The sequence below is a fragment of the Berghia stephanieae genome, chromosome 1, assembly GCF_034508935.2.
Source record: "Berghia stephanieae isolate SIO BIC M18660-M18661 chromosome 1, UCSD_Bste_1.3, whole genome shotgun sequence".
NCBI lineage: Eukaryota > Metazoa > Mollusca > Gastropoda > Nudibranchia > Aeolidiidae > Berghia > Berghia stephanieae.
This window is the reverse complement of record NC_088360.1, coordinates 53,959,772-53,972,271: the sequence shown is the minus strand read 5'-3', so window position 1 is coordinate 53,972,271 and position 12,500 is coordinate 53,959,772. Positions and strand designations below refer to the sequence as shown.

The window sequence follows — 12,500 nt, the reverse complement described above, 5'->3', positions numbered from 1 at the left end:
GCTGATTGTGTGTGAAGTTAACAAGTGCTTTGCGTTTGGAATTAAATGTGGATTTTTAAATTCAATTATTCTAAAGTTGTGTGTCATACCGTTAGTATTCAGAGAAAATGTATTATCGCTGTTGTCATTGTTTATGAAACCTACCTGTTTTTATCTTGAATCATTTTATTTTAAAAAGTTATTTCTGTAATTTGTAACCAATCATGAATCATGTTGATTTTTTAATTGAAAATCGATTCCTCAAGAGAAAATAGTGGTGAAAGATTTAGGTCCACACAAACCAGTGAATTTTAACTTAGTTTCTAACACACCGAGGAGACAGCGCCGATTTAATAATGATTATTTTTAAAATGTTGAATGGCTTACTGCCAGTGAAAGCCGTAAAACGCTTCATTGTTTTTATTGCTTGATTTTTGGTGATGTATGCTATAACGGACAACAGGAGGATTCAGTGATATTGCGCACATCTCTCAGGCACTGAAGAAACATTCTGAATGAAATAGCCATGTCACAGATGCTGTTAAATATAAACTTTTCAACGTTGTAGATATATGAAATCAGTTGGAAACAGGACATGCTGCGTCTGTGAGTCGTTATAATGAACAGATGAAAGTTAACAGACAAGTTTTGTCCAAGATAATTGATGCTCTTTTGTGAGTACGTCTCGTTAATATTCTAACACACACACATACACGTACACACAAATACACGCCATATGCAAACAATGCAATACCCCCCTCCACACACACACACACACACACACACACACACATACACACATACAAAGTAGGTCAAATTAAGTTAAATTAACTAGACCAATAAAATTTGATTCTGTATTTCGGATTTGTGCCGCCTTAAATACAATGTGACCAACCGCCCCTGCCATACAGCTCCAAACTATACAAGTTAGAACTCTTCTGATGGATTCATCATATTTTCTGATAATTTTGCCATAATATTGCCAAGTTTTAACATCTAATTCCACGTATTAAGCGAGATACAGTCACAAACCAGAATAAAACGCAGAAAAAGCGTCCCATATTTTCGGTATTTATTTCTCTTTGTGAGTCATCCAAATAAATGACACCTTTGAAACTGCATAACTTTTTTATTTATGAATGGATTTTCAAAATTCAAAAACATTTTTACTCAGTGGAGATAGGGCTTTGATTTCAGAAGAAAAAAAGAGAGAAAAAAAACATTTTTCATAGTCTTTGCTACATTATGGCGCTTCGTTTATCAAAACAAAACGTATCACGTGATACCAATTACGTATGTTTGAACTTGATTGGCTGTTTCTTGTGATATAAAAGATTCTTGTAAATTTGGCGGTGATCAAAGATTAGTGTCATTAAGCTTTGTCATTATAGATTAGATGTAAGCATGTTAATGAGCTAGACTTTTAAATAATCAAGCGCTGACCTGAATTCTTATAAACTTAATCATGAGAGAGATCATGCGATCTATGAGAGGGTCAAACTTTTGAGAAAACCCGCCAAACCCGCCGAAACCCACCGAACCCGACTCAGGGAAATGTATACCAGTGGGGAGTGAATATGGGACTATGGGAGGAGGATATCAGAGGGAAATCAACCTGGGACCATGGGAGAAGTGAGTCTGGAATATGGGAGGTGGGCATCAGAGGATACTTGTTTTTTCCCCGAAACCTACCAAAACCGTCCAAAGTTATGGGAAATGGGGAAACAGTGGGGAATGAACCAGGGACTTGGGGAAGTGGATACCAATGGGAATTGAACCTTGGACAATGGGAGGAGGATGTCAGAGGGAAATGGATCTCTGACTATGGGAGATGGATAACATGTGGGAATTGAAGCCGGACTTTGGAAGATGGGCACCAGAGGGGAATGAACCTGAGTTTATGGGAAGTGTGGACCAATGGGGAATGAACCCGGTACAACGATAGGATGATCCCTGTTGGAGTGAAGCCGGGAATATGGGATTTGAACACCAGTGCAGAGTGAACCTAGAAGGGTAGTTCATGTTTCCGAAACTTACCGAAACCTGATTTTTGTGTGTGTATACAACACCAAGTAAACAACCCATTTATAGTCAATTAATCATCAGATTTTTATGTAACACATGATCCATGTACTATCAAAGGCCACTGGTGTGAGATGGACATCTGAAAATTAACAAAAAACCCAACTTAGTTTGCCTGTCCACATTCGAGGCAGGCTGGTTTTTGGGATATTGTTTGTGCTTTGGAACTATTTCCTACACACGTTTTCAGATATTTATGTCTCGTAATACATAGTGTGCTGCTACATATCTCCAACTGCAAATCGTGGCTTGCTACGCGTACATTAATAAGAATTACTCTTGCCGTTGAATGGGATGACTAAGGCCATGTGGAGTGATTAAGAACCCCCCCCCCCCTCCCCGATTGAAAATAATTAAGCAAATATGGTATAATGTACATCATTTGAAAGATTTCACCCTTTCCCACACATTAGTTTAAGAACATTGTTCAACATGTTATATCTTGACCGCTTTTAAACATCCTTATATGATATATATGCGCGGCTATGTGGTCTAGTGGGATGACACTCGCTTTCGCATCAGAAGATCCTGGGTTTGAGCCTCGCTCGGCGCATAATTGAGTCCTTGGAAAAGGCTCTTTACTCACATTCTCTCACCGTACTCAAGTGTAAAATGAGTACCTGACCCTTACCAGCGTTGTCTCTGTCCGAAAAAAAATTAAATATCGCCTAACAGGCTTCATGTCCCGTACTAAATGTTAAATATTGCTGTTGCCCAGAGACCCCTTGTAAAACGCTTTGAGCACGTTTAGTGGATATTACGCTATATAAAAGCTCAATGTTATATCTTGACATGGAAGTTACTTGTCCGATTTTCTTTTTCTAAAATGTGGGGACGAGTGAAATCTATCAAATGATGTAATTTTACATTTGTTTAATATCAATCTGGGGGCACATTTGGGGGCTGGTCTTTTGTCATCCCAAATGACCTTAGTCACTCCGAATGGCCTTAGTCACCCTAAATGGCCTTAGTCACCCCAAATGGCCTTAGTCACCCCAAATGGCCTTAGTCACCCCAAATGGCCTTAGTCACTCCAAATGGCCTTAGTCACTCCGAATGGCCTTAGTCATCCCCTTAGTCACCCCAAATGGCCTTTGTCACCCCCTTAGTCACCCCAAATGGCCTTTGTCACCCCCTTAGTCACCCGAAATGGCCTTAGTCACCCCCTTAGTCACCCCAAATGGCCTTCGTCACCCTAGTCCACCCTATTTTACTGATATCATGTTTTATATGTTATAAAGGGTGTTGCAAACCCGTTTCATTGTTTGTTGCAGGTGGCGATATGGTGAGCACCCGTGCATTCCTGTCGATTGGTGGTGTAATAGCGATTTGCCTAGGGATTGCCGCAACTATAGGATTTGTCTCCATGCTCGGTGTGCGATACGTAAATATGGTTGGTGTTACACCTTTCCTGTTGCTTGGTAAGTCGATGGGACGGATATCCTTATCAATTTCAAGGAATAATAAATCCTTTCAGAAAAAGGGTTTCTCTAAAACAAATAAGAATATATAGATATATATTTCATAACAAGATTTCTCAACTACCAATTATAGGAAAATCGTTACATTCGTTATGGTGCAAGCGACATTATTCTCATTCTGAATTATTTTGTTCATTATAAAATATGAAGGAGTATTATGTTATACTTATAAGAATTTAATGCTGTGCTGTAGAGCTTGTTTGACCGAGCAAAAATGGGTATAGCATTGCTTTTGGGTCAGTTTTAAAAATCATTTCTTTTTGTTGGATGGGTGTGACAATTTGGGGGAAAACCGGAAACTGGTCGGTAAGGAGGGAGTCAAAGCGATATTACGCAGGAATGAACCTGATGCTTAAAATTTAATCTTGAGCTTAAGTTACATGATTTGAATCTGTAAAAGCAAATGAATATTACAATAGTTATTCTGTTGTCTTTAAATTAATATTGTATTTATCTAATCTATTGTAAATTATAACAAGACTGGCTGCCTGCGTCACAGTTTTCAAGTGAGTGTGAAGATATACTAGGTTTTGGGGTTTCTTTTTATACAGATAGATTATCAGCTTTTTAAAATGGAAAATATGTTACTTTTATTGTCAGGAGTTACAAAATATATTGTATGTTTAATGATTTGCTGCGTCGAAGAGTTATGAGGTCTAAAAATTGCAGCATAATATATATATATATATATATATATATATATATATATATATATATATATATATATATATATATATATATATATATGTGCTATAAAGCCCCTTGAGAGAAAAAGAACAATATAATTCGACATCTTGATATAAATCCATTTTTATAATCACAAGAGATAGGATACGCGATCTTTAAAAAAAAACAACTCTGGTTTTAAAACTAAGGCGTTTGAGGCGCGTATGCGTCATACCGTGAGTATCACAATCTATAGGTATAATGTCTGATGCAGGCCTATTCAATGTCGACAACTTTCTGATGGAATAGGGCAACATGGAATTTGATGGGACTGGTAAAATCTTAGAGAGCATCTAAAGTACTAGTTAATAGTAATGACAGCAATATTTAATTAAATATTGAATTGCCTTATCCCCTCATGAGGACCAAGTGACAAAACATCGTTTGAGGTGAGGACTTTCAAAATCTGCTGTCACTTCCAGATAGACGATGGGTTAACATCCGCAAACAATCTAATGGACTCCATAGAATCACCAGAGAAAATTTAATGTTTCAAAACATTCAGGGTATTGTTCTATGAGGGAAACAAGACAAGTAATTTCCTTTTAGGTCACTTAAATAAATGGCACAAAATTGCAGTTTTCTCCCAATTATCAAAATGCGACTAAACACGTTTTAAACGTTATCTCTATATTAGTGATATCCATTATTTTGCTTCTCTAATCATCACAACTGAATCTTGCCAAGCACATTGCCTTTCTACGCACATTTAACATTGGTTCTCTGTTCCTTTTCTATGCTAGGGTAATCAATTTTATGACATTTGAAGAGGACAAAATGTATGTTTTACCAGGTGTTGGTGTCGATGACATCTTCCTCTTAATGTCATGTTGGAGTGAGACGACGGATAAATCCGATATGACAAACCAACAACGTGTCGGCAGGGTGTTCAGAAAAGCCGGGATAGGCATCACGATCACGTCATGTAAGTTGTTTGGACAATATTTGATAAAAATTCGAATTTCCTCTAAGAAAGAAAAAAAGTCACGAGTTGTATAGAAAGTAGTGTATGACAATAATTAACTTGTGTCTCATTATAGACCTGGTAGATTTCTAAGATCTAATATTTCGAATCCTATAAAATTATCGTCTAAGACTTTAAAATATTACTAGTAAAAAGCCCGCAATTTCGCGGGGAAAGAACTATTTTAATTTGATATTGTACCCATCATCATTTAATGAGGACATATTGGTAAACAACGTTGTCTGTGTAACTTGTTACATTCTCTGTTGATTTTTCTGTGTGGCCCAACATAAAGTGTAAGCCACTATAGCCTCTGACCCGTGACACAGCAACATACAGTTGTCCGTGTGTGAAAATAGTTTGTGGTAAGAAAATCAACTACAAAAATAAACCTGAAGTAGCAGACGTGAGCAGAGTTGAAAGACGATTCTGGGATCGAGAACTTACCTCACAGTATAATGATCGTGTTTGGTGGCGTTTTTATGCACCTCCGTTGGGGGTGTACAAAAACGAACCGTTTTTATGCACCTCCGTTGGCGGTGCTGGTTGATTAATGAAAATGTTGCTGCTTGAAGCTCGAAGGATAAGTGTTGAATTGTAAGCCTCAATTTAATAGACGAAGACATACTGTGGACGTTTCTGATTTCCCCTTTATCAACAAAACACGACGAATAAGACACTAAGGCCGAATGAGAGATGTGTAGTGTGAATGGCGTCGATAAGGTAAATAGACATAAACAATGATTGGACAGGAAGTTTTAGAAAAACAACAACCAAAAAAAAAAAAAAAAGAAGAAGAAAAATATACCCCCCCCCCCAATAAAATAAAAAAAAACTCGGTAAACGAATACACTGATGATAATGATAAAATATTATAAAATGATAACAATCGAAGTTTACATATAAATGCACGTCGATAATACATTGAATGGCACCGATGTTGTTTTTTAAAAAAAGATAATAATAGATTAAGGGGGGGGGGGGGGCGACATTAAAAATGATGAATTTTGACCCAGTTTGCTAAAATTAGATTTTGGTGGAATGTTGTCATGTGACCATTTGTCTGCATAAAAAATTACACGAGTACTTCATCTGCAATTTTTTAATACTCAAAATAACGTATTTTGTGACCCATATTATGGTTAAATCCTGCCCGTTTTTAGTTTCAGTGGACTGACTTCATGAAAGAATATCAAATAGTCTTTATAACTAAGTAAAGGCAAAAACATATCCATGAAAAGTAAAATCTCTCCTCTAGCTTCAACAACCAATCACTTTGTTCTTAATTATGTCATGTGGTCACAATCCATCAGAGAGCGAGAGGAGAGTTTTTCCCTAAACTCGTTTACTTTGACTTTTAATTGCGTTTTTCTCAAAACGGCTATTTTCGTCTCCTCCCTCAGTTTTCAACCAATCTTCTTCAAACTTTCTGCAAATGAGTGTCATACAAATACGCAGGTCCTCTAGGAGCCGGATTTTTGAAAAAAAAATAATTTATGAGTAATTTGAAATTATGTAACATTTTTCAAGGGGAATAATCGAGTAATAACTTTGAACTTAAATTTTTAAAGTTTCTTATTAAAAAATTAAAAATCGGGCTTCTAGAGCCTCTTTATTTTCCTTTTTTTTCTACCTCTGGCCAAAATATTACGGCAATGGGTTGATAAACAAAAAATCCTTTGACTTTTAAAGATGGGTTGTTTATTTTCCAATATGGCGTCGTTTCCATAGCAACGGGCAACTTTTTTCGAAAAATATTATATGCAATCATCCTTCCCAAACATATACCTTATGACAGTGGATAGAAGTTTAGGATATTGCATCAAATAAAAAGATGACCCTTTAGTGTCGCCCCCCCCCTCTTAATTTAAGGTTTTAAAGTAACAACAAAAATGTGTCTTTCTCAATAAAGTAAACTTTTTAAAAAAATATCCACAATGGGATTGAACCCAGTACTTTTAAGTCTGACAGCTTATCCACTGCACTACGGAGCCACCTGACTGTACATAACATTTAATAAGGTCTTTCTAAAACCCTATGTTAACTTCAATGCAACTTCTATTTTCTGGTTTTAAATTTCGATTGTTTAGAAACCATCACATTGAAAGCATCAAAGGGGCAATAACAATACTTGATGTCATAAATAGATGAAAACTTTTGAAAACTTAGTGTAGATCTGAAATCCTTAAAGTAATTAAATGAATACATTATTTCGAATGCAAAGATTTGCGTAAAAACGCCAACCTGACAACTTTTTACAGTGTCGAAATTGGTTGTTTTTGAGAGTGTTAGTGTCGTCGGTACGTATTTTATGATATCTGTTTGACTCAACGAACTTTCAAACTGACTTTAAATTATAAAAGGAAATCAAGTTATCTGTTGATCTATCCGTATCAAATGCATTTCTAATTTTCAAATCTTTCAGTAGAGTTGTGCGCCGTATAATTTTTTTTATCGACTCAAATAAGCACAATGTTCTCCACGAAGCTATATTTTTTAAAGAAAGGATACCACAACAATCCTTTAGCTAAGATCGGTATTTCTTTATAACGAAACCCGACGAAACCCGACAAAGTTATGGGAAGTAGGCAGCAGTGGGGAGTGAATCCGGGACTCAGGGAAGTGTACACCTTTGGAGGGTGAACCCGGGGTTGGGTTTCGGCGTGTTTTGAAAAATAGCAATTACTTTTTTAAGAAACCGGCCAAAACAATCGAAACCCGACGAAACCCGACGATATCCAACAAAGTTATGGGAAGTAGGCAATAGTGGGTGGTGAACCTGAGACTCAGGGAAGTTTACATCTTGGGGAGTGAACCTGAAACTATGGTTTTCGGAGAGTTTCGGCGGGTTTCGTAAAAAAGCAATACCAGGGGAGTTTTACTTTTTTACTTAACCCGCCGAAATCCACCAAAACCTGACAAAATCTGACAACGTTATGGGACGTAGGCAGCAGTGGAGAGTGAACCTGGAAGTCAGAGAGGTGAACGCCAGTGGGGAGTGAATTCGGGACTATGGGAATAGGATATCAGTGGAAAATGAACCTGTGACTATGGGAGGATGGATACCATTGGGAGTTGAAGCCGGACTTTGGGAGTTGGATACCAGAGGAGAATGAACCTGAGATTATAGGACGTGGGCACCACTGGGATTGAACCTGGGACTACAAGAGGTAGATACCAGTGGAGAGTTAGCTCAGAAGGGTACTTCTCTTTTTTCGAAACCTACCGAAATCGTCAAAAGTTATGGGAAGTGTAAACTAGTGGTGACTGAACCTGGAACTGTGGGAGTGGGATACCTGTGCGAATTGAAGCCGGACTATGGGAGTTGGATACACGAGGATAATGAACCTGAGACTATAGGACGGGGGCACCAATGGGGGTTGAACTTGGGACTACGAGAGGTAGAAACCAATGGACAGTGAGCTCAGAAGGTTATTTCTCTTTTTCAAATCGTTTAAAGTTATGGGAAGTTGGCACCAATGGGGAATAAACCTGGGACTCAGAAAAGTGCACACCATTGGGGAGTGAACATGGGGCTGTGGGAGATGGATACCTGTGAGAATTGAAGCCGGATGATGGGAGTTGGGTACTAGAGGAGAATGAACCTGACACTACAGGAGGTAGGCACCAATGGGGAATGGATCTAGGAATCAGGGAAGTGCACGCCAGTGGGGAGTGAACCTGTGACTACGGAAAGAGGATATCAGTGGGAAATGAACCTGGGACTATGGGAGATGAATACTATTGGGAGTTGAAACCGGACTATGGGAGTTGGGTACCAGAGAAGAATGAACCTTAGACTGTAGGACGTAGGCACCAATGGGGATTGAACCTGCGACTACGAGAGGTATATTCCAGTGGATTGTTAGCTCAGAAGGGTTCTTCACTTTATCGAAACCTCCCGAAATCGGCAAAAGTTATTTTAAGGGGACAGCAGTGGGGAGTGGGCCAGTGGTTATAGAAGGTGGATGGCGATGATTACAAGATATAGACATAAGTTTGGAGTGACTCCAAGACTATGAGATGTAGGCACTAGTAGGAAGAGAAACCAAGGTTAATACCAATGAGGAGTAAACTCGGGATTTCTGAAATAAAATGGACACCAGTTTGTACTCCTCATGATGAAAATCATCCAAAAAAAAAAAAAATGATGCGTACTCCCCAAACTCCGGGCAACAAAAACCTACTGTCAAAAAGTGTTGATAATCAGAGCCGTAGAGAGGGGTAATGATGTCAATTTACTGGGCCAGGGATCTAATGGGGCCGTCTATAGTAAGAGAGAGAGAGAGAGAGAGAGAGAGAGGGAGAGAGAGAGAGAGAGAGAGAGAGAGAGAGAGAGAGAGAGAGAGAGAGAGAGAGAGAGAGAGAGAGAGATTTGCACAATAATATCGCACAAAACTATCGTTTTGTCTTTGCCTGCTTTAGTCATTTTGCGTTGATGGCGAAATTGGGGGGGGGGGGGGGGGGGGGGGGTGGCGTGGACAGGGTCACGGTGCCCTAGGGAGGGGGGGGGGGAACAATCCAACTAAATTTGAGAACCACTGACCTATCATACATCATCAATTCCAACAACATTTGAACAAAATTTAAAGACCACCGATAGTCCTAGGTTCACTTCCCACTGGTGTGCAATTTCCTTGGTCCCAGGTTCATTCCCCATTGGTGCCCACTTCCCAAAACTTTCGACGACTTCGGTAGGTTTCGAAAAAAGAGAAGTACCCTTCTGAGCTCACTGTCCATTGGTATCTACCTCTCGTAGTCACAGGTTCAATCCCCATTAATGCCCACCTCCTATAGTGTCAGGTTCATTCCCCTCAGGTATGCAAATCATTTGAACAAAATTTAAAGACCACCGATAGTCCCAAGTTCACTCCCCACTGGTTTGCACTTCTCTGAGTCCCAGGTTCATTCCCCATTGGTGCCCACCTCCTATAGTGTCAGGTTCATTTTCCTCCCGTAGTCCGGCTTCAATTCCCACTGGTATCCATCTCCCATAGTCCCAGGTTCATTTTCCACTTATATCCTCTCCCCATAGGCCCAGTTTCACTCCCCACTGGTGGACACCTCCCTGAGTTCTAGGTTCACTGCTGCCTACTTCCCATAACTTTGTCGGATTTTGTCGGGTTTTTTTTTCGGATTTCGGCGGATTTTGTAATAAAGTAATTGCTTTTTTACGAAACCCGCCGAAAACCATAGTTTCAGGTTCCCTCCCCACTGGTGTACATTTCCCTGAGTATCAGGTTCACTCCCCACTATTGCCTACTTCCCATAACTTTGTAGGATATTGTCGGGTTTTGTAAAAAAGTAATTGCTTTCTGATCTGAATGTAATGCATTATAATATCATTACCTTATCATTCTTTGTTGTTTTTAGTGACCAATTTTATGTCCCTGACCATCGGTGCCGCCAGCGATTTTGTAGGTGTCCAGAATTTCTGCATCTATACAGGTATGCGCTTAATAGGAATGTGATTGTATGTGTCGGTCACACGTTACGACAAAAATATGAAGTGATAATGGTGGTGTACACAATGCTTAAACTGATGATGACAATAATAATAATAATAATAATAATAATAATAATAATAATAATAATAATGATAATGATAATAATGATAATAATATAATAATAATAATAATAATAATAAATAATAATAATAATAATAATAATAATAATAATAATAATAATAATAATAATAATAATAATAATAATATAATATAATAATAATAATAATAATAATAATAATAATAATAATAATAATAAATAATAATATAATAATAATAATAATAATATAATAATAATAATAATAATAATAATAATAATAATAATAATAACAATAATAATAATATAGTTATTGAGGTAATCAGTGATGATGATGATGATGATGATGATGATGATGATGATAATAATGAGGAGGAGGAGGAGGAGGAAGAGGATGATGATTATAATGATGGTTCTGTCACTATAACATCTTTATTTCTGCAAAGAGTAGTCTCATTACGTTAGAAAATGGAGAATTCGCAATATTTAAGAGGAATAGAGACTATTACAAGCAAGCATTCATATGTTTTGATTATTATTCTACTGTATTGTGGAAATCGGTCAGGTAACAATGTCTGTAGGGGCAGCACAAAATATATGGCAACAAGGCGGGCAGTTGGCGATTCTCTAGGTCAAATGACCGATTATAAATGCCCTGGCAGATGTTATAAATATGTAATCAAATAGTTGATCATTTTACCCTTCCAGATTTTCTAAATTAATCATTTGAGTCAACAGGTGAAAGACTTACCCTTAACTTTAAAATAAAAGCTTTGCAAGTTATTCGGGTATTACTCTGTACAAAATAGTTTTATAAATTTTTAGTTTTGCCAGTATAATTCTGTGTTTTTTGGCAAAGATTTAACACTAACTGTACGGAACAATTTTAACCCCCAACCCTACCTTTAAAGAAACAACTCTATTCTATAAAACAAATATGGTTGAGGGTTGACATTTCTCCCAACAGCCCATGTTCAATTATTGCCAATAAGCACATAATTACTGACACGTTAAAAAAAACTATTTCTTTACAGTTTGTTATACGAGTAACTTGCAAACCTATTAAAAATTAAGGGTGATTCTTTCACTCGACTCAAATGTTTATTTAGGATATTTGCCAGGGCATAAAATTTGACCTTGGCCTTGGAAATCGCCATCTGGCCTCTCTATTGTTAGCTTCAATTGTAGGCATCTAAGTACGTATTAACGAACCAATTGATCGTTGATGGCTCAAAAGATTATTCTTGATCAATGTTTATTTTCACAATACGGTCGCATAATAATTAAAATAGATGAATGCCTGTTCGTAAAAGTCCATATTTTCCACAAATATTGCGGGTTGTCCACTAGTGGGTTACAATATTTAAAACAGTGAAAACCGACCAGAAACACGTGAATTTTGATCCAATTAAATCCTTTGTCAGTGCTACAATGCCGCGACTTCATGGTATCAGGGATGTGTTGTTGAATGATGATTATTCATGACTCGTTTCAGGGATTGGTGTGCTTGCATGCTACTTGACGAACGTCAGTTTCTTTGGTGGGTGTCTCACCCTCCATGGCAGAAGAATGAACGCGAATAGGCATGCGATTACATGCATGAAGATCAAAACCGGAGAGGAGGCTAACAAGGAAGGTTATAATTGCTTGTACAAGAAGTTTTGTAGTGGGAATATGCCAAACAGGCCAATGCAGGATCTCAGTTTTTATGAATTGTGGCCTTCATA

The 12,500-nt window shown here is 37.8% G+C and overlaps 1 protein-coding gene across 3 annotated transcripts in view; it reads left to right on the top strand.

Annotated features, from left to right (window-relative positions):
• The window catches only part of LOC144977666 (patched domain-containing protein 3-like), a 44,964-nt gene that overhangs the window by 20,380 nt on the left and 12,084 nt on the right, over positions 1-12,500 (top strand). For all 3 annotated transcript variants that reach the window (XM_078923108.1, XM_078923115.1, XM_078923124.1), the window contains 4 exons: positions 3,336-3,482; positions 5,062-5,193; positions 10,606-10,680; positions 12,269-12,500. The exon at positions 12,269-12,500 is cut by the window's right edge and continues 12 nt beyond it. In XM_078923108.1, coding sequence (XP_078779234.1) covers positions 3,336-3,482; positions 5,062-5,193; positions 10,606-10,680; positions 12,269-12,500 — 586 coding nt within the window. The remainder of the gene's footprint in view (positions 1-3,335; positions 3,483-5,061; positions 5,194-10,605; positions 10,681-12,268) is intronic.